The following is a 22,228-nucleotide window of genomic DNA, read 5'->3' as shown; positions in this document are numbered from 1 at the left end:
AAGTGATCAGTATCAATACGCATGGTGAATATTTTGGATGTACAAGCACGGATGGTTAATATAATCAAAGAGGCCAGAGTTTGTTTCACGCCCCCCCACCACCGCCCTGGTCCCAGTTTCACATTATCTGCCTCCTTGAAAATCACTCAAAATCGTGCATTTTGAGCATCGAAAACCCATCTCAGTGTTTTTATGCATTGCTCGTTGAGCTTTACACTGATCTATAAGGTGGGTTCTCTTAGTCTCCCCATTTTGCAGAAGAGGAAATGGAGGTTCAGAGAAAGGAGAGACTTGCCGATTCATGCAGCAGGGGATGCAGTTCAAACCCAGAAGCTGGCTCCAAGAATATAGGACCATGGTCCTACCTACATGGACTCCAGGGCACTCAACCTGTTCCACTCCAGGCTTGCAGAAAGCCCATTCTGTTAGTCTGAGACACCAACCACAAAGGGAGGCTTGTGTGCACAGAGCAGATCGGATTATAGAGCAACAAGCTCCCTTGGTGAGACCTAATCGTTGAAATGAGTGACAGGCCCTTAAGGGTTTCGTTGCATTTTCTTTTGGTAAAAGCCATCAGTTATTGGTTTGTTTTCCTGGGAACTGTCTCAAAAACAAATGAACTCTTTTATGTTAACGATCGAACTTTGTCAGATATGACATGTGATTCAAAGAAAACTGACTCAGCAAACACACGTCACCCACATTGATTTCAGCTCAAGAAGATAACTTTGATAACTCAGATTGATACCATAGCAATTCTGTGATGTCTGTAACTAGAAGAGATATAGCCCAGAGTTTTAAAATGATAGTTCTTTTGCATTTCTTATGACAACCCAATCAAACAAGTAAACATTTCTGGTTAAATCCAATGAAACATCTTCATTTAAAACGCAGGAGATAGGGACTTCCATCATGGTGCAGTGGAAACGAGTCCGACTAGGAACCATGAGGTTACAGGTTCGATCCCTGGCCTCGCTCAGTGGGTTGGGGATCTGGTGTTGCCATGAGCTGTGGTGTAGGTCGCAGATGCAGCTTGGATCCTATGTGGCTGTGGCTGTGGTGTAGGGCGGCAGCTGTAGCTCCGATTGGACCCCTAGACCAAAAAAAAACCAAAAAAAAAAACCCCCCCAAAAAAACAAAAAAAAAAACAACACAGGGGATAGGAGTTTCAGGTTGAAATCTTCTAATTCCCTCTCCTCCTCTTCCCAGCAGTGGCCATGAGTCATTCCTTCCATGGGTGTAGTGACATTTGCTCAACAATAGCAAGTCCCCATGCGCCAGCGATGACTCGGCTAAAAGTGCCTCCATTCTAAACTTCGTTTCACACTTCCATTGGCTTTCTCTGCTAGGGGGGCAAAAATTCAACTCAGTCACATCTAATGTGCAACAGGGCATCCTCTTCAACGGCTGAAGTCTTCATCACACCGGTCCCTCCGACCCCTGAGCTGAGAACTCACTGTCTCTCTCCTGCCATCTCATGCCTCCTCCTCATCAGCATCCCCCACTAGAATGTCCATCAGTACAACCAGGAAATGGACATTGACACCTCATTGTCACCCAAAGTCTACAGTTTACATTAGGGTTCACTCCTGGGAGTGTAGGTCCTATCGGTTTGGACAAACGTATAATGACATGCATCAACCGTGATGGTCTCATGCAGAGTAGTTGCACTGCCCTAAAAATCCTTTGCGTGCCGCCTGTTCATCCCTCCCACCCCCTACCCCCTAGCAACCACTGATCTTTTTACTGTCTCCATGGTTTTGCCTTTTCCAGAATGTCATATAGTTGGAATCATACAGTATGTAACCATATAAAGAGATTTTATTTTAAATACGGAAAGCCTTACATAATAAATCATGAAATACCTAAGTTGATCTGTACACCGAGTATCCCTGCTCTTATTTTTGTCTTGCCCCCTTGAAGGGTGGATCCACAAAGGGATGCAGTCCTACCCAGAGGCACCCTCTGAACGCCCAGGTAGCATCTTTTCCCTGCCGTGCCCCTTTTCAGTTTTTCCTAAAGTACCTCTGCCATTGGCACGTCTACCCAGTGGCTCCTCCAAAATGAGCTATTAGAAGCCAGAAACCATGTCTAGACTGCAGACTTCCAGGTTGTGCTAGAAGCAAATGCCTTTGATTCTCTCCAGATCCCATGATTTTGTCTTCCATTCCGGGGGCCACCATCGGAAGTTTAAACACACATAGGTGTGGATATATATGCTTAGAAAATGTTCCAAATTTCGATCTGAGGTTCGAACTGTAACAGGACACCTTGGAGAATTAAAATCAGGGCCTCCAAGGGAGTTCCCTTCGTGGCTCAGTGGTTAACAAACCTGACTAGGATCCATGAGGATGCGGGTTCGATTCCTGGCCTCGCTCAGCGGGTTAAGGATCCGGCATTGCCATGAGCTGTGGTGTGGGTCGCAGATGCAGCTCAGATCTGGTGTTGCTGTGGCTGTGGTGTAGGTCAGCAGCTATAGCTCTGATTCGACCCCTAGCCTGGGAACTTTAAGGTGCCACCCTAAAAAGCAAAAAAAAAAAAAGAAAAAAGAAAAGAAAAGAAATTAGGTCCTCCAAGATAACTTGGAACATGTTACAACATCTTCTTGTCTGGTGAGAGTTGAAAGTTGAGGGCACCTCCAAAGGTGAGGAATTCATCAGCTATGATGGAACGTAGTGTGTTGAGTTCTGTCTATATGTTGTCTTTTATTATTATTATTATTTTTACTTTTTGCATTTTAGGTCTGCACCCACGGCATATGGAAGTTCCCAGGCTGGGGGTCGAAATGGAGCTGTAGCTGCCGGCCTACGCCATAATAATGCGGGATCCCAGCTGTGTCTGTGACCTACACCACAGCTCATGGCAACGCTGGATCCTTAACCCACTGAGCAAGGCCAGGGATCGAACCCACAACCTCATGGTTCCTAGTCGGGTGCATAACCACTGAGCTACAACGGGAACTCGTTAAGCTCTTTTTAAAAAAAAAAAAAATTTACTGTAGTTGATTTGTAATGTCAATTTCTGCTATATAGCCAAGTGACCCAGTCATTGTGTACATTCTTTTTCTCATATTCTATGATGTTCTATCACAAGTGATTGGACAGTGTTCCCTGTGCTGTACAGTAGGACCTCATTGCTTATCCATTCTAAACGGAATAGTTTGCATCTATTAACTCCAAACTCCCCGTCCATCCCAGTGCTCTTAAGACGCCTTGTCTCACTCAGTCACCATCATGACCCTATGAATTGATAGGCTCTGGTCTCCCGTTATCCCCACACCCACCTGCAAGATGTCCTGCTTGGAATGACAGCACCCCTCATTCCAGGTCTCTGGTTGTCAAGGGTTGGGTGGCTTAAGCCACCTCTTCCTCCCTGGCCCAGTCTGAAGGAGGGCTTTGCTGGAGAAGACGAGTCTGTGAAGGCTGGAATCTGAGGTGTTTCTCTTGGCAACCCCAGATAGCATTTTAGAAGTTGACAGATGGTCTGCTGATCCCACAGGAAGGTCCCATCGACCAAACATGCAGTTTCCCGAGGGAGAGTCTCTTAGCCTCTTCTGGAGGGCTCATGCCAGCCCCACCTCTAAACACAGACACCTCACCTTTCATTCTGGGCTTCACATAAGGATCTGCTGGGAACGAGATTTTGCAGAAAGTTTGATCTATTGCTCTGGTTCACTTTCTGCCTCTCTCTTTCTCTAATTTGGAAAATGTGGGAAAGAACCACTGTACCCACGGAAGGAGCTGGAACATCCCCCCCCCTTTTTTTTGGCTTTTTAGGGCCACACCCATGGTATATGGAAATTCCCCAGCTAGGGGTCAGATTGGAGCTGCAGCTGCCAGCCTATGCCACAGCCACGGCAACATGGGATCTGAGCTGCATCTGAGACCTATGCCGCAGCTTGCTACAACACCAGATCCTTAACCCACTGAGCGAGGCCAGGGATCGAACCTGCATCCTCATGGAGACTAGTTTAGTCCTTAACCTGCTGAGCTACAGTGGGAACCCCTGGAACACCCCTCTTATTCTATGTCTTTCACTTTAGCAATATGGCTTGCTGTGCACGGTGCTCTGAGCTTTCCCTGCTCTCACAACAACCCTGTGAGGGAGGAACCAGCATTATACCCCTTTTATATAGGAGGGAACTGAGACTCAGAGAGGTTGAGTACCTTGCCCAAGATCACACAGCAAGCACATAATAGACTCAAACTTTGAACTCATGAGCTGAACTTGTATCTACAGTTCGAATTAGATAGAAAGTTCCAGCTCATCAGACTCTGTCAATGTCATAATCTCGTTCTTACATCAAAGAGCTTGTCAGGATACCTGCTGTGCTGTGAAGAGATGAGTGGATGTTAATCTGCATTCTGTAACCTGCTACACCCAAGTCTGTCTCAAAATCCTACTCCTGAAGGGGCAAATGCCCTTGTTTGCCAAGTCCTCCAGCCCCTGCTCACAGCACCATCCTGATGGCCTCTTGCCAACTCACCACCTTGTCCTCCCCCAGGCAGGCCAGGCCTGGCACAGGAAGGCCCCAGATATTTAGAAGATTTGGATTTAATTGGTCTGGAGCGTGGCCCAAGCATCAGCTTGTAAAAGCGCCCCGGGGAATTCTAATGTGCAGCCTGGAGAAACAGGAACCCAGTGTAAGCGGACAAGGCAAACCCAAGGAAGCGGCTGGGGGAGGGAAGGAGCCCGAATCTGCCTTCAGACTTAGAATTGAGCTGATCTAAAGTAGTCTCTGCAGGTCTTTGCCAGGAGACAGTCCCAGAGGGCAGGGGGTAACCTGCAAAGAGATAGAACCCTAAAATCGAGGAGGGTACATGCTTGCAGCAGATCTGGACCTCAGACCTGGCCCCCCGCCTTGTCTGCAAGCGTGTTCCCTGCTCCCTAGTGTGGATGTGGGAGAGGTGGGGAGAGGGGTCTTGTGGTCCCCGGGAATCCTGCCCTGTACAACACCCAGCTTTAACTTGCTTCTCTATCCCTCTCCCAGGCACCCTCAGCTCCCTGCACCTTACTCTCCTCTCCTCCCAGATTCGTGTTTGGGGACCCCCATGAGCCCCAAGTATGTCTCTCTCTGTCTCTATTTTAGATGCATCCTCTCAGTTCACCAGGTTAGAATCTTTTTTTTTTTCTTTTTGCCTTTTCTAGGGCCGCTCCCGCGGCATATGGAGGTTCCCAGGCTAGGTAGGGGTCGAATCAGAGCTATAGCCACCAGCCTACACCAGAGCCACAGCAACGCGGGATCCGAGCCGCGTCTGCGACCTACACCACAGCTCATGGCAATGCCAGATCCTTAACCCACTGAGCAAGGCCAGGGATCGAACCCACAACCTCATGGTTCCTAGTTGGATTCATTAACCACTGCACCACAACGGGAACTCCACCACCAGGTTAGAATCTTTTCCTGATCCCCAGGTGTCAGTCAAGCTTGCGGGCTCGAACAATGCTAGATGGTATGGTTTCTCCTCCTTCTCTTTCTCTTCAGACCCAGCCCTGGGATGTCATTAAAAACATCATCCATTGAGTTCCCAAGGTGGCACAGTGGAAACGCATCCGGCTAGGAACCATGAGGTTGCAGGTTCAATCCCTGGCCCCCGCTCAGTGGGTTGGGGATCCGGCATTGCTGTGAGCTGTGGTGTAGGTCACAGACACGGCTAGGATCCTGTGTTACTGTGGCTGTGGTGTAGGCTGGCAGCATTAGCTCTGATTGGACCCCTAGCCTGGGAACCTCCATATGCCACGGGTGTGGCCCCAAAAAGCAAAAAAAAAAGACCATCACTCATGATCTTTTGTTTTGTCACTTGGTTGTACAGCAGAAATTGACAGGACATTGTAAATCAATCATAATTAAAAAATTTTAAAAAAAGATCGTCATCCGCTAGGCACTGTGTGTTCAAGAGCCATGCAAGATATTACTTTTAGACCTAAGTTTAGGGAAAACTTACCTTCTGCTTCAAAATATGCTTTTCCCGGAGTTCCCGCTAAGGTGTAGTGGGTTAAGAAGCTGACTGCAGTGGCTTGCGTCGCTGCAGAGGCATGGATTCTATTCCTGGCCTGGTGCAACGGGATCTAGCATAGGGGGAAGATACACCTCGGATTCAATCCCTGGCTCAGGGAATTCCATATGCCGTGGGTGTGGCCATAAAAAAACATATATATTTATAATATATACTTATATCTATTAATCATATAGATATATGATTTTCCTTATAGAAAATATGAACTTTTGTTATTGTCTCATTAATCTCTGGTTGCTTTGGCCTCTAGGAAGCTGTGTACACACACACACACACACACACACACACACCATATTTATAACATATACACACACATCATACATATACATACGCACTATGTGCTATATAATCATTTTAACCATATTTATCAAGGTATAATTTACATATCATAAAGTCTACTGGCGTTCCTGTCATGGCTCAGTGGTAATGAATCCGACTAGGAACCATGAGGTTGCGGGTTCAATCCCTGGCCTTGCTCAGTGGGTTAAGGATCCGGCATTGCCATGAGCTGTGGTGTAGGTCACAGATGCAGCTCAGATCCTGCATTGCTGTGGCTGTGGCGTAGGCCAGCAGCTATAGCTCCGATTAGACCCCTAGCCTGGGAGCTTCCTTATGTTGCAGGAGCAGCCCTAGAAAAGGCAAAAGGGCAATAAAATAAAATAAAATCTACCTGTCTTGTATTATATAATCTTGAATGCTACCTCACATTCATTGTGAACCATAGATCAGATGTAGCCGTAGATAAATTAAAGAATGCTGAGAACTAAGTAACTAGAGATCTCAAGTGATTAGATCTTGAGATCTAGGTTTTTTTTTTTTCTTTTTAAACTACTTCTGCCCTCACTCTATCTTTTCATTCATTTATTCAAAACATATTTATTGAGTGTCTGGATGTTGGGGATGTGACCACGAACCAGTCTAGCTAAATAGCTGCTCTCCTGGAGCTTCCTTTCGAGGGAGGGAGGACATGAAGCAACTAGAGATGAATAGATCACCGGGAGTGGGAAGTGCTGTGAAGAAAAATGAATTAGAGGAAAGGGGTGGGGTGTGATCAAGGGGCTGGGACTTTAGGGAAGGTGGTGACGGGGGACCTCTGCAAGGAATTGCCACTGAGCCAGGCAAGCAACCACTCCCATTGAGCATCTCTCAGGAAGAGTCCTGAAGGTGGACCAGAGTGTACGTAGAGCTTGGAGGAAGCAGAGGGGAGACAGAGAATTAGCTAGGGGCAATTACAGGGTACCAGGGTAGGGATGGTGGTGGCTTAAATCAGGAAGGGGGTTGCACATGGCATGTGTTTTCTTTTCTTTTCTTTTCTTTTTTTTTTTTTTTGTCTTTTTGCCTTTTTCTTGGGCCGCTCCCACGGCATATGGAGGTTCCCAGGCTTGGGGGTCCAGTCGGAGCTGTAGCCTCCAGCCTACGCCAGAGCCACAGCAACACGGGATCTGAGCTGCGTCTGCACCCTACACTACAGCTCACGGCAATGCCAGATCCTTAACCCACTGAGCAAGGCCAGGGATGGAACCTGCAGCCTCATGGTTCCTAGTCAGATTGGTTAACCACTGTGCCACGACGGGAACTCCAAGCATGCGTTTTCAATGTAGAGCTCACAAAACGTATTGATGCATTGGATGAGAGGTGTAAGAGGGGGGAATCCAGGGAGGCTCCATTTGGCTTTGGACTTTTGGCAAGTTGAAGTTGGGGGAGTGGGGAGCGGGACATTGGTCCCTAGCTGTGTCTGCCCTCACCCATTAGTAAACACATGGACACACAATTCCTTAGGGCACATTTCTTAGCCAGTTGAGAGTGCTGTGTACAAGGATGCTGTGTACAGGATCACAGCTAATACTTGGTGCTGTGTGTACCAGTGGTCCCCTGGGCCATTCTCTGAAAAGATGAAGTTGATGATAACCCTGGTAGTGGATAGAAATTGTCTCCTCCCCAATGTACGTGTTCAAGTTCTAATGACTGGTACTGTGCATTTGACCTTGGGGCACAGGGTCTCTGCAAATGTCATTAAATTCAGATGAGGTCCAACTGGATTAGGGTGGGGCTTAATCCAATGACTGATCTCCCTCTGAGACTAGAACATTTGCATGGTGACACCTGGTGGCCAGGCAAAGGCAGAGGCCAAGATTGGAGTGATGTGTCCACAAGCTGAGGAATGCGGGCAGTCTCCAGAAGCTGGGTGAGAGGCATGGAACAGATTGTCTTTCAGAGCCTCTAGAAAGAACCGATCCTGCCAATGCCTTGATTTTGGACTTCTGGTCTCCAGAACTGTGGGAGGATAAATTCCTGTTGTTTGATGCCACATGCTTTCAAGTTCTTCATTACAGCAACTTCTGGGAAACTAGAACAACCAGCAGATCCTTAGTATTCATCATTTTCCCAGCATGGGGCTGAGTTAGGCTCACATGCATATTGTATCCCCCAAAGTCCCCTCCGCATCACCAAAGCTAAGCATCGTTGGGGTCCCTGTTTTACAGATGAGGACATTAAGGCTCAGAAATGCTGAGTGCATTTCCCAAGGTCATGCAGCTCATATGTGGTGGAACTTGGACGGGCACCAGCTCTCCTAATTCTAAAGTCTGTGCCCTAAGCATGATGCCATCCTGTCCCATGGTCAAGGGCAAGGTTCCAGGCACATTTCACCATTTGGAGTCACCAGTAAAGTTCATCTCAACCAACTCTCCAGCTGGGAATCCCTGGGCTCCTTCCCTCCGTTTTATCTGCTGTCACCAGAGCCGCTGCTGTTTACCCATCTTTCCCAGAAGATTCTTGGGGAACAGATGTGGCTGGGAATTTGATAAGCCTGTCACTTCAACACAGCCCTTCAGTCTATTTGGAATCCTTACCCTAGAGATGGAGGGACAGCTGAACAAACAGCCCGTGCCCTCGATGTTGGTATTAACTCAAGTGGGCAATTAATTTTAAAAATTGCGTCTGCTTAAAGGAACATTTCAGAACATGGCCATCGCCATTGCTGATGCTGTGGCTCTTTTTCTGCCATTTTTGTACCAACACTTGAGGGCACAGGTGGAGGAAGTAAGATCTTCTCAAGCCACTTGCTGCTTGGAAGCAAGGTCATGTCTGTCTTGATCGCCAGCGCCTGGCATCATGCCTGGCACAGAATTCCCAAGAGTGTGTGGACTAGATGGATGAACTAGAGTTGTGCCTGCAGCCCTAACTCAGACCCAGCTCATCTCGACAAGTACATGGATGGTTTTTTAGTGATTAGATGACAAGTGGAGAAAGGAATACGGTTCTGTCCTTGACCGTGAATTAGGTCCCAGGGGACAGAAGCCTCAACAGGTGGGATGGGTAGGAAAAGGAGAACAGGCCAGGATCTGGGGTCCAATTTTAAACATTCTGACAATAATTTGCAGATGGTGCAGCTTCACAGTGCAACACTTGGCACTTAGGGCTCAGAGAATCATGGTTAAGAGCATGCTTCGGGAGTTCCCGTCGTGGCTCAGGGGTTAACAAATCCGACTAGGAACCATGAGGTTGCAGGTTCAATCCCTGGCCTCGCTCAGTGGGTTAAGGGTCCAGTGTTGCTGGGAGCTGTGGTGTAGGTTGCAGATGCAGCTCAGATCCCGAGTTGCTGTGGCTCTGGTGTAGGCCGGCAGCTACAGCTCCGATTGGATCCCTAGCCTGGGAACCTCCATATGCCACAGGAGCGGCCCAAGAAATGGCAAAAAGACAAAAAAAAAAAAAAAAAAAAAAAAAAAAAAAAAGCATGCTTTGGAGACAGGTGACCTAGAAGGGTCACTTCTTAGTGGAGTGACTTTGGACCTCTCCCTTAACTTCTCTAGGCCTCTTTTTCTTTGTGAAATGGGGCGAGTAGCCATACCTATGCTACACAACTGTGTGGAATTAAATGCGATAATGCACAGTGTATAAAACGAAGTGGGGATAAGGAGTTCCTGTTGTGGCTCAGTGGTTAATGAACCCGACTAGCATCCATGAGGACACAGGTTCGAACCCTGGCCTTGCACCGTGGGTTAAGGATCCGGTGTGGCCATGAGCTGTGGTGTAGGTTGTAGATGCGGCTCGGATCTGGCGTTGTTGTGGCTGTGGTGTAGGCAGGCGGCCACAGCTCTGATTGGACCGCTAGCCTGGGAGCCTCCATATGCCACGGGAGCAGCCCTAAAAGACAAAAAAAAAAAAAAAAAAAAGTGGGGTTGGTTATCACTATCACCCCCAAACTAGCCACATCCTCTCACATGCTGGTCCTCTCAACATTCCCTTCTGGCTCTGTGACACAAACATCATCCCGTTCCCTTGAACATCACCTCTTCTTTGTCTGGCCACCCCACTTGGTACCAGCACTGCTTTGTCTGCTAGAGACAATTGCTTGCATCGTATCAGATTCCTGGAAAGTAGACTCTCAGATTTGAGTTCTAGAGTCTGAGCGCTTACTTCCTCCAGTAATTCTAGGCCAACACTTTTCTTGTTTGGTCTTTAGGGCTGCACCTGAGGCATATGGACGTTTCCAGGCTAGGGGTCAAATTTGAGCAGCAGCTGCCTATGCCACAGCCACAGCCACAACCACGTGGGATCTGAGCTGCATCTGCGACCTATACTGCAGTTTGCGGCAATGCCAGATCCTTAACCCACTGAGCGAGGCCAGGGATCAAACCCACATCCTCATGGATACTAATCAGGTTTGTTATCCCTGAGCCACAAGGGGAACTCCCTCTAAGCCAAAACTTAAGGATCCAAGGAGTTAAATCCTAAAGGAACACAATACGTTTCCCTTTGGCTGGAATATGCGTCTCCCTTCTCCCTCTTAATAGTCCTAATAACACATCGGGTCTCAGCTTAACCATCACTTCCCCAGGGAATCTTTGCGGACCCACCAAGTGAGACTAAGTCCTCCATGTGAATATTCACAGGGCGCCATGCACTTGTCTTTCAGGAGTTAGAATCGTAATAATAATCATATAATGCAGTTGGAATCATTCATGTGGGTGTGTAAGCTTCCTGAAGGCATTGTCCTTCTGCATCCGCAGTGCCTGGCACGTCACAGACAGTTAATTCATGTTTAGTGAATGAATAAATGAATTGACCAGCCATCCAAGCCCTGGATACGACTAGGAAAGGTGGTACATTTGGAAGGCAGAATGAATTCTGTCTCTATTGCCCATCTCAATTGAAGCCCTTCTTTAAAAAAAAAAAATTGTAGAAAGTACCCTTTGTGGTTCAGCAATAACAAGCCTAACCCACATCCATAAAGGATGCAGGTTTGATCCTCAGCCTCGCTCAGTAGGTTAAGGGTCTGATGTTGCTGTGAGCTGTGGTGTAAGTCGCAGATGTGGCTTTGATCCCGAGTTGCTGTGGTTGTGGCGTAGGCTGGCAACTATAGGTCTGATTCGACCCCTAGCCTGGGAACTTCCATATGCTGCAGGTAAGGCCCTAAAAAACAAAAACAAACAAACAAGTTGTAAAGAGTGTAATAAGCAAACACAAAACATAAATAAAGCAAGGTGACAGGGGCCACACCTGACAACCCTGGGATGCATTAGTGCACATATGAACTTAGATGAATCGGTTCTAGTTGCCTATTGCTGTGTAACAAATCGTCCCCAAACTCAGAGGTTTAAAACAACGACACGTATTATTATCTCTCGTGGTGTCTGTGGGTCAGGAGATTGGGAGTGTGGGCTGGTTCGTTGTGGTTTGGGGTCTGTCTTGCAGTGGCTGGAGCTGGGACAGCTGGGGCTGGAGTGCACGGTGTAGTCTGGGCACCAGGCTCTTGGTGTCGTGCCCCGGCTGCTCCATGTGGTCTCCTTCTGTGGCCTCACAGGCACGGTGACCTCAGGGCTCCAAAGGCAGGTGTCCCAAGAGAAAGTGACAAAAGAGAAAGACAAGATGGCAGAGTAGAAAGGCTTGAGCGCACCTCCTCTCGCAGAAACACCAAAATTACAACTAACTGCTCAAGAACCATCAACACAATAGACTGGAAGCTACTAAAAAACATATTCAAGAGGAACCAATAGAAGCTGATCCTCCAAAGTCACATAGGACCCCTTCCACTATATTCCGTTCACTGAAGCGGTCACAAAGGCTGCTGGGTTTCAGGAAGAAAATCAAATATTGATAGACTGACCCCTCCCCTAGATGGAAGAGAATCAAATATTGATATACATGTCTTGAAACCACCACAGAGCATCACTTCCTTCCTGATATGGGAAAAGCTCTCAAAAAACCCTCCAAGAGCCAAGAGATTCCTATTGAAAAGGAAAGCTTGATTATATCATTCAGAAGCAGGAGTTCTCATTGTGGCTCAGTGGTAACAAACCACCGAGTATCTATGAGGATACAGGTTCCATCCCCAGCCTCCCTTAGTGGGATGAGGATCCAGCGTTGCTGTGAGTGTGGTGTAGGTTGAAGTCGTGGCTTGAATCCTGCATTGCTGTGGCCATGGCGTAGGCCAGCAGCTGCAGCTCCGATTGGACACCTAGCCTGGGAACTTGCATGTGTCGCAGGTGAGGTCCTTACAAGCAAAATGCCAAAAAAAAGAAAAAAAAAAAGGATAATTGAGAAGCCCAGTTTCTCTTTTGCCCCTGGTCATGACTGCTAAGACAGGGTTGGGAAATGCGAAATACAAGGAATCTCTCTGTTTTCCTCATGGACACTTCACTTCCAAACTTCCATATTAAAAGAATCGATTTTGGTAGAATTTCAGAATTCCTCAGAGCTACCCATTTAGATTAGGTTCCAATCAAGGGAAGGGGTGGTGTTTGTTAAGATGCGCGCTCTGGGAACACAGTCAGAGTTTCTCAGTGAAAGGTGCGGCGGTCTTGAAAACCAGTACCCCCACGTGGTTCTGATACAGGCAAGAGACATCGTCCTTTATAATGAATGGAATTTGCCTTGTGTTAGGTCAGTACTAACCTGATGCTATTTGGCTTCCTGAAATTTTTATTTTTATTAAGAATTTGAGCTCCTCGAGCAATAATTTTGTCTTACAGGAGCTTTAAGAAACAGAAATCCACTCAAGCAAATATAAATAAAAATAATAACTTTCTTGGGGGATATGGAGGTTTCTATGGAAACAGCCAAACCTGGTGGGAGATTGGAGCTAGGAACTGGGAAGCAAGGCTCATTCCCAGACCTTCTCTTTTCCCCCCACACATCTGGTTCATTTTTCTTTGCCTGCCTGTAATAGGAAAAGACTATTCCAGGCTGATCTATGTGTTCCTCCACTGAGCAGAGTATCCTAATTCCATATTCGTCAACCGGAGAATCTGATTGGCTCAACCTGGGTCATCGCTCTACCTCTGAGCCAATCAGCTGTGGCCGGGGGGGGGGTGGTCCCCGGCCCAATCAGAAGGTTTGAATAAGGAGTTGGAAGAAATGAAAAGTATGGAGGGGTTCATTTCCAAGTGAAACTGCGGGAACTTTGGATTACATAGTGGCTCTAATTTTTTCCCGATCTTTTTTTGAAATGCACTTTTTTTTTTTTTTTTTTTTTTTTTTGCCATTTCTTGGGCGGCCCCTGCGGCATATGGAGGTTCCCAGGCTAGGGGTCCAATCGGAGCTGTAGCCACCGGCCTACGCCAGAGCCACAGTAATGCCAGATCCGAGCCGCGTCTGCGACCTACACCACAGCTCAAGGTAATGCCAGATCCTTAACCCACTAAACAAGGCCAGGGATCAAACCCGCAACCTCATGGTTCCTAGTCGGATTCGTTAACCACTGCGCCACCATGGGAACTCCCCGAAATGCACCTTTTATAACAGGGGTCTGCAAACTACAGGTGCTGGGGCCCACCATCTGTTTCTATAAATAAAGTTTTATTGGGACACAGCCTCACCCGTCCACTTGTGTGTGGTCTAGGACTGCTTTCCTGCTACCATGGTGGAGCTGAAGAGTGGATACAGAGGCTGTCCTGAGCAGCTTATTCTATTTACTGTTTGACCCTTTACAGAAAAAGTTTGCTGGCCCCTGGTCTAGAATTTGAGTCAGTTCTCTTTCTAAATTGTTATTAATGTTTCATGTGTGTCAGTTCTTTTTTCCTCCAGCCAACATAGGGGGCTTCCCAAAGTTTACTCTTTTTTTTTTTTTGGTCTTTTGTCTTTTTAGGGCTGCACCTGCAGCATATGGAGGTTCCAGGCCGGGGGTCCAATAAGAGCCACAGCAATAGAGGATCCGAGCCTCACCTGTGACCGACACCATGGATCAGACTCACGTCCTCATGGATGCTAGTCGGGTTGATTAACCGCTGAGCCGTGACGGGAACTCCCAGAGTTTACACGTGTGTACCACTTGCAGAATGTGATGGGGGCCCCTCTGATACTGCCTTATTGTCCTCTCAACTCCTGTGGCTTAGGTCAGGGTGAGGCACCAAGAATCTACACACATCCCTGTTGATTGATTAAAGAATAACCATCTCTGCAAATGCAACACTATTTTCTAAGGTGTGAAGCAGCTGGTATTGATGCTTTGCAGGAGGGTTTTAGTTTAGTACTGGAGTTTTTTAAGGTGGCACATAGATACGATGTGAAATAAAATTACAATGGCAGCATGATAGGGTTATTTTCTCTGTTTTCTCTTATTCTTTCTAATTACTTGAACCAGAAAGTCTCATTTGATGACATGTCATTTGTAGCTAACATTTGCTAATATCACCTTTTTTCCTTAAACAAGGAGAAAATTCAGGGCCTGGCTCAGAGCTTTCAGCAGCCGGCAGTATCAAGCTAGAATTTCCTAGCACTGCTTTGCTTTTAGTTTTATTGATTGATTTATTTATTGTTTATCTGTTTCTTGGCTGCACCTGCAGCATGCAGAATTTTCCTGTGCCACAGCAGCGACCTGAGCTGAAGCAGTGACAATGCTGGGTCCTAACCAACTTAGCCACCAAGGAATGTCAGCTTTTATTTCTTTTTATGCTCCTTTTCCAGAAATGGCTAGAGATACTGGCTTGCCATGCATGGTGGTGATATAGTTTCCTTTTCAGATAAATTTAGTTGAGTAAAGGTGTGACTAGGCTTTAAAAATACTAAGCAAGGGAGTTCCCACTGTGGCTCAGTGGTCACAAACCTGACTAGTACCCAAGAGGACACAGGTTTGATCCCTGGCCTCGCTCAGTGGGTTAAAGACCCGGCATTGCCGTGAGCTGTGGTGTAGGTTGCAGATGCAGCTCGGATCCTGAGTTGCTGTGGCTGTGGTGTAGGCCGGCAGCTACAACTCTGATTTGACCCCTGGCCTGGGAACTTCCATATGCTGCAGGTGCAGCCCTAAAAAGTAACCCCCCCCAAAAAAACTAAGCAAATGCCAGTTTAGGTGGCAGGGAGAAAATGTGAAAAAGGCATTGATGGATTGAAAATTGGAAACGCCTGCACTCAAATACCACCACTGATACAAAGCAGTCCCAATGTCCAGAGGCGAGCGCAGCCTCATCTTGTTTGCAGTAAGTGGATCCTTGAGGGATATAAAAGGACTCTTCAGATTTTCTGAGCAGTGGAAGAGGGTGGAAGGACCTGGCAGGTGGTGAGAAAAGAAAGAACAGGTGGTGGTCATGGATTGGTTTGACTTGCATGGGAGCTGCTGAGCAACTTCAAGCATTTGAGTCGCCTGGTCTGATCTGCAGTTTTATTTTATTTTTTTATGTTTTTGTCTTTTCTAGGGGTGCACCTATGGTATATGGAGGTTCCCAGGCTAGGGGTCCAATCAGAGCTACAGCTGCCAGCCTACACCACAGCCACAGCAATGCCAGATCTGAGCCGTGTCTGCGACTTACACCGCACCTCATGGCAATGCCAGATCCTTAACCCACTGAGCAAGGCCAGGGATCGAACCCACAACCTCATGGTTCCTAGTCAGATTCGTTAACCACTGAGCCATGATGGGAACTCCCTCACCTGCAGTTTTATAATAATCATGAGCTGGAGTAGAGTCATCTCGCTGGGCCTCAGTTTGTTTTTTCTGTAGAATGGGGGCAATTGAAACCTGTAGGGTGTCTTCTCCTGCCCCTGATGCGTGGGGGGGATTCCAAGCCATCTGTCCTGCTTCTTCTCCAGGCAGAGGACCAAGACAACCTGCCTTGACGTTCAGGGTGTCCAGGGCACCGCCCTTTATGTTCTTGGGTGGTGGTGGGCTGGAGTGTTGACCAGTATTCAGGATTTTTAGGTGATACCTTGGTCAGGCGTGACGGGGCAGTGCAGAGCCCGTCCAGGGTCCCCTCAGCGGAAGGCTCTGCTTCCACCCGCCCCCTCTGCCCATTCGCCTCCAGCCAAGTCACCTCCCTGCCTCCTCCCTGCATTTGCCCTGGCCTTCTTGGGAATCTGGGAGCAGAACCCCCCCATCTCCGCCCTGTTCTTTACATCTTAGCAAAGTCATCGTTTCTGCCTTGGGGAGGGCGAGGGAAAGAGAAACGCCTCTGGGTACCTTTGAGCCAGCAGAGGGAGATGGGGAAGAAGCTGGCAACACATGTTCCAGCCCTTTGAGCCCCTCCCCGGGGGCTGGCGGGTCTGCCTCAAGGACCTGCTCTGCTTGGCAGCTCGCACTTCTAGGGTGAGGCGGAGGGATGGGGAGAAATTGGTTTAGGAAAGCCATCTTGCTTCGACATTGTGCATCAGGGGCATTCTCCCCAGATGCTCCAAAATCCTGGTCTGTGTCACCCGTGGCCACCCCTGGCTGTGATGAGAGAGAAGATGGTGAGGGCAGGAGACAGGTCCTGTGCGGGCTGGTGAGCTCAGCACAGAGCTCCTGTGCGGGAGGGTGGTCAAGCCTCTCGCCATCAGGGCAGGAGCCGAGCAGAGGGTGCCAAGTGGCCCTCCTGTCTCAGGGACCCCTCTGTGCCTCTGTCCCTTGGCCCCAGGCCTCTGTGACTTCCTCCAGTCCTCCAGCTGAGGCAGGTACCAGCATTTCCTTTCCTCAACCATCACAACTCCTTGGGGATTCTTCTGGACCTCTCAGCAGGAGGAGGGTTTAAAGGCAGAGACCTGGGGTCAGGTAAACCTGAGTTCAAATCCTGGCTCTGGGGAGTTCCCGCTGTGGTGTAACAGAAACGAACCTAACTAGTATCCATGAGGATGTGGGTTCAATCCCTGGCCTGCTCAGTGGGTTAAGGATCCAGCATTGCCTTGAGCTATGGTGTAGGTCTCAGATGCTGCTGGGATCCTGGGTGGCTATGTCATAGGGTGGCAGCTGCAGCTCTGATTCCACCCCTAGCCTGGGGTCCCTGTGCCTCAGGTGTGGCTTTAAAAAAAAAAAAAAATTCCTGACTCTGTCCCTAATTGAATTTGTGGGTGACAGATTATTTACCTTCTCTGAACCTCAGACTCCTATGAAGTAGGGCTCTTTCTTTTTAGTAATTAATTAGTTTTAAACTTTTATTTATTTATTTATTTGCAAAGTCTAGTCAATGTTCCATATTATATGTTATGGGTGTGCAGTACCTTGATTCACAGTTTTTACAGGTTATCCTGTCTTAGAGGTATTATAATATATTGGCTATGTTCCCTGTGCTGTACAGTAAATCCTTATGGCTTATTTTATACTTAATAGTTTGTACTTCTTAATCCTTTACCCCTGTATTGCCCCTCCCCCCTTAAAATAGGGTTCTTTTTCTTCTTTTTTGGGGGGTGGGGTCAATCCGTGACATCTCGAAGTTCCTAGGCCAGGAATCCAACCTGCCCTGGAGCAGCGACCTGGGCCGCTGCAGTGACAATGCGGATCCTTAACCCGCTGTGCCACCGTGACACCCTGAAATTGGGTTTTTAATGATCCCTACCTAGGGTCGTAGGCAAAGTGAATGAGAAAGAGTAAATGAAAACCACTCATCGGCACACAGATAAATGTTCAAAATCTTGGAGTGGTTAAGGTCACTGCTTGCAAAGTATCTGGCATGGTGCATGCAGTAAATACTCCTCTAGTCCTTACTTCTTCCTCCAGGAAGCCTTCTCAGAAGCCCCCAGACCAGGTTAGATTTTTGTACAGTGTGGTCCTGCCTCATCTCCCTAAGGGGCTTCTTGAAAAGGGTACCTGCGGGTCACAGTTCCCTCTGGCATAGTCACAACCAGTGAACAGAATGATGTGTCATGAGCCGCAGTGATTAACAACTCTGACTGCAACCACAGCTGCACGGGAGGAAGCCCCAGGACAGCAGGAGAAGATGTTAAAATATTGCATTCATCATCCCTGTAATTAATGTCCAAAGGCTTCCTTCCTCCCTGGACACAGGGTCAGAGAACGTGTCTGCTCATCTAATGCTGTTTCCCCGACGCTTAGCAGGCTCTTGGTGAATATTAAATAACTGAAAGAATACGGCCCCCTATTCAGTTTTATGAGGAATTCACTCATTCCCTCCTTCAACAAATACTCCTTGAGCAGCTACTGCATGCCAACAGGCACTGTTCCAGACTCTGGGGTTACGCCAGTGAATGAAACGGGTAAAGACACCTGCCCTCATGGGGTTTACTCATATTTGGCTCGGCCTTGATGCATATCCCAGAGGGATAGCCCCGTGCTTGCTCACTGCTCTGGGAACCATCCTCTATGTAAAAGCAAAATTTTTTAGTAATAGACTTTTTAAATTTTGTAAATTCTTCTTATTATCTATTTCAGCCATTTCTTCCCTGTGTAAAGAGGTATTTCATTGTGGTTTTAAATTGTGTTTCCCTAGTAACAGATGACAGCGAGCATCTTCTCGTGTTTATTGGCTGTTTGTATATCTTCTTTGGTGAGATGTGAATTCAGTCTTTGGCTTTATTTATTTATTTATTTATTTATTTATTTATTTGTCTTTTTTGTCTTTTTTTTTTTGTTGTTGTATTTTTGGCGTCCGCGCATATGAGTTCCAGCTAGGGGTTGAATCGGAGCTGTAGCACCGCCTACGCCAGAGCCAGCAACGCGGGATCGAGCGCGTCTGCGACCTACACACAGCTCAGGCAACGCGGATCGTTAACCATGAGAAGGGCAGGGACGACCGCAACTCATGGTTCTAGTCGGATTCGTTACCACTGCGCCACGACGGGAACTCCTATTTTTTATTATTATTTTTTTTTTTAGCTGTTTACGGCCACACCTGCGGCATATGGAAGGACAAATCAGAGCTGCAGCTGCCAGCCTATGCCACAGCCACTGCAACGCCAGATCCAAGCCGCATCTGTGACCTACGCCACAGCTTGCAGCCACCCACTGAGCAAGGCCAGGGATTGAACCCCCATCCTCATGGGCGCTATGTTGGGTTCTTAACCTGCTGAACCACAACAGGAACTCCTGATGCGCTTTTTTAAAAACATTGAACAATAGTCGATTTACAATGTTGCTTTACTGTCAGGTGTACAGTAAAGTGAGTGAGTTATATATATATCTATTTCTTTTCCAGATTCTTTTCCATTATAGGTTATTACAAGATACTGAATATAGTTCTTTGTGCTATACAGTAGGTCCATGTTGGATCTCAATTTTATATATAGTGACATGTATCTGTTAATCCCAAATTCCTAATTTAACCCCCCCACCCCCGGTTCCCCTTTGGGAACCATAAGTTTGTTTTCTGTGTCTGTGGGTCTTGTCGTGTCTTGCATCAGTGCGCTGTTGATGGGGTTGATCCATTCAAGGTGTGAGGTCTGTGGCAAACTGCGCATGTCCTGCCAGCATCCTCAGAGGCACGTGGACCAAGCTTGGAGTGGATCTGGGTGACCGCGTCCCTCGTGGTGGCTTCCCCGGGGCCCCTTCAGCTACACTGACGTGCCCGCTCTCTTCGCAGGTCATGCTTTCCGAGCGGAAGGGCACAGATGAGCTGTACGCGGTGAAGATCCTGAAAAAGGATGTGGTGATTCAAGACGATGATGTGGAATGCACGATGGTGGAGAAGCGGGTGCTGGCCCTGCCCGGGAAGCCGCCCTTCCTGACCCAGCTGCATTCCTGCTTCCAGACCATGGTAACTGCCCCTGGTGGGGGTCCCGAGCCACTCCCTCCCCAGGCTTGCAGGCTTTGGCCGGATCTGTCCCGGCAGCGGCCACCCCAGAGAGACCCCTGGACCCTTCCCATCCTAGAGATGGGAAGCTGTCGGCCCTGGGATGGCCTCGGAGAGGGTCTGAGGTTGCCACTGAGACATGCTCTCCCCTGAGGCAGATACTGTTTCAACAGAGATAAAGGAGCTCAGGCGGCTGGTTTTATAACCAGTGGAGCAGGGCCTTTCTCTGGCCACAAGAGGTGACTTGGGGACAGGAGCTCAGGACTTGTGGTCTCCCAGGAGGAGACAGACTAGCAGACTTACAGATCGGGATAAGGGAAAAGGTCCCCACATGTGCCCCGAGAGGGTCACAGGGGCCTTCCAGACTCTTCTGATAAATGCACGCGTTCACGCGACAGGTTGCAAGGACCCCGTTGGAGGAGGAGTTGCCTGTGAACACAGCCCTTAGAGGACTCCCAGGGGAGGGGCCCAGCCTGGGCAGGAGGCTGGTGAGCTCAGAGCCTGGCTCCTAAGAAGAGAAGGGCCATCTCTGTACTACGTGCTATTTGACTGACTCTGACTCTGTCTGGGAGAATGAGACATCTCTCCTCATAACTTCTTTCCTTTTCTCTGTTCAGACCAGATCCTGGTTCTCTCCTTCCTCCTTCCTTCCTTCCTTCCTTCCTTCCTTCCTTCCTTCCTTCCTTCCTTCCTTTCTCTCTTTCTGTCTTTTTAGGCCCACACCTGCAGCATATGGAAATTCCCAGGCTAGGGGCTGAATCAGAGCTGTAGCTGCCGGCCTGTGCCATAGGATACGAGCAACGCCAGATCCAAGCCTTGTCTGTGACCTACACCACAGCTCACAGCAGTGCTGATCCTTAACCTACTGAGCAAGGCCAGGGATTGAACCTGAGTCCTCATGGATACGAGTCGGGCTTGTTACCAGTGAGCCACAACAGGAACTCCAAGACTTTGGCTTCTGTATACCTAAGGGTGTGTGAGGGGCAGAGCCCCAAAGCAGAGAGTTGATTCTTGCTTTGGGAGCCTCTCAGGACTAAAGGCCTGGTGTCTTGAAGATGCTTGCAGGGAGTGTTCAAGATTATTTTGGGAGTTCCCATCGTGATGCAGTAGAAATGAATCTGACTAGGAACCATGAGGTTGCAGGTTCAATCCCTGGCCTTGCTCAGTGGGTTAAGGATCCGGTGTTGCCGTGAGCTGTGGTGTAGGTTGCAGAAGGGCTCGGATCTGTCATTGCTGTGGCTCTGGTATAGGCTAGTGGCAACGGTTCTGACCCCTAGCCTGGGAACCTCCATATGCTGTGAGTGCGGCCCTAAAAAGACAAAAAAAAAAAAAAAAAAAAAAAGATTATTTTGACTCTCCAGTTCTCACCCCCCAATTTCGAGCCCAGGCCCTCTGAGATGGGACCCCATTGCAGGTCACGTGTGCTTTCAAGCTTGGGGCTTCCTCTCTTCCGCAGCATCAGTGTGTCCTGTGTTCTGCTAAGTTAGATTGAAGACACCCAGCCCAGAAAGATCCAGAACTGGGTTTGGCGTGGGTTTTCTCAGTGCAGACCATGCACCAGGCATAGAACTTCCCGCTGTAAAGGGGGCGGAGCCAGAACCCAGCTCCTTTCCTGTTCCAAGTAGTCTCTTGATACATTTGGGGGTCAGAGAGACCTGGTTCAGATCCGGCTTTGTCACTTTCTGGATGAGTGGCCTTGGGAAAATTACAAAACCTCTCTGGGCCTTTGTCTCCCCATTTGTAACATGGATGAGCTCATAGCAGCTGCATCCGAGGTTGCTGTGAGAAATACGTGAAATTACACAGGAGAAGCACTTAACACGGGTGTGGTACCTGGTAAACCCTCCTAGGTGTTGGTTAGTCATGTCACAAACATTAAGCATAGGCCTTGGCCTTGTCCGAGTACGAGGAATAGAGCTGAGTAAGGTCGGTCCTATTTCTGAGAAGGTCATGGTCATGAAGCCAAAGAAATAGACAGGAGAATAGTTACACGGTCTGGATGTGGCCTCTCCAGATGTTTCCTCTGTCCTGGTGTTTTTTGCACATTGGTAGCTGGACCTCAGGGCTTGGTCAGACCCAGGTTTGATGCCTTTGGTGAGACCATAGGTGGTGGCGTGTTTTTTCACCCAAAGGCATATAATGTCCCGTGGTCTCTCTTTTTGTCATGTTGGTGACCAGTGATGCTTTGTACGTAGGTTCATGGATTAATTAAGGACTGTGAGATGGTGATATCCTAATTCTCTAACTTCTCTGAGTATAGCCCATTGACAGTGTTGTGTC

At 48.1% G+C, this 22,228-nt stretch overlaps 1 protein-coding gene across 2 annotated transcripts in view; it reads left to right on the top strand.

The window, feature by feature from the left end:
- Positions 1-22,228, top strand: part of PRKCB (protein kinase C beta) — a 388,402-nt gene that overhangs the window by 300,917 nt on the left and 65,257 nt on the right. For both annotated transcript variants that reach the window (XM_021086460.1, XM_021086459.1), the window contains exon 10: positions 19,739-19,912. In XM_021086460.1, coding sequence (XP_020942119.1) covers positions 19,739-19,912 — 174 coding nt within the window. The remainder of the gene's footprint in view (positions 1-19,738; positions 19,913-22,228) is intronic.

The sequence above is a fragment of the Sus scrofa genome, chromosome 3 (genome assembly GCF_000003025.6).
Source record: "Sus scrofa isolate TJ Tabasco breed Duroc chromosome 3, Sscrofa11.1, whole genome shotgun sequence".
NCBI lineage: Eukaryota > Metazoa > Chordata > Mammalia > Artiodactyla > Suidae > Sus > Sus scrofa.
This window is presented reverse-complemented; position numbering and strand designations above follow the sequence as displayed.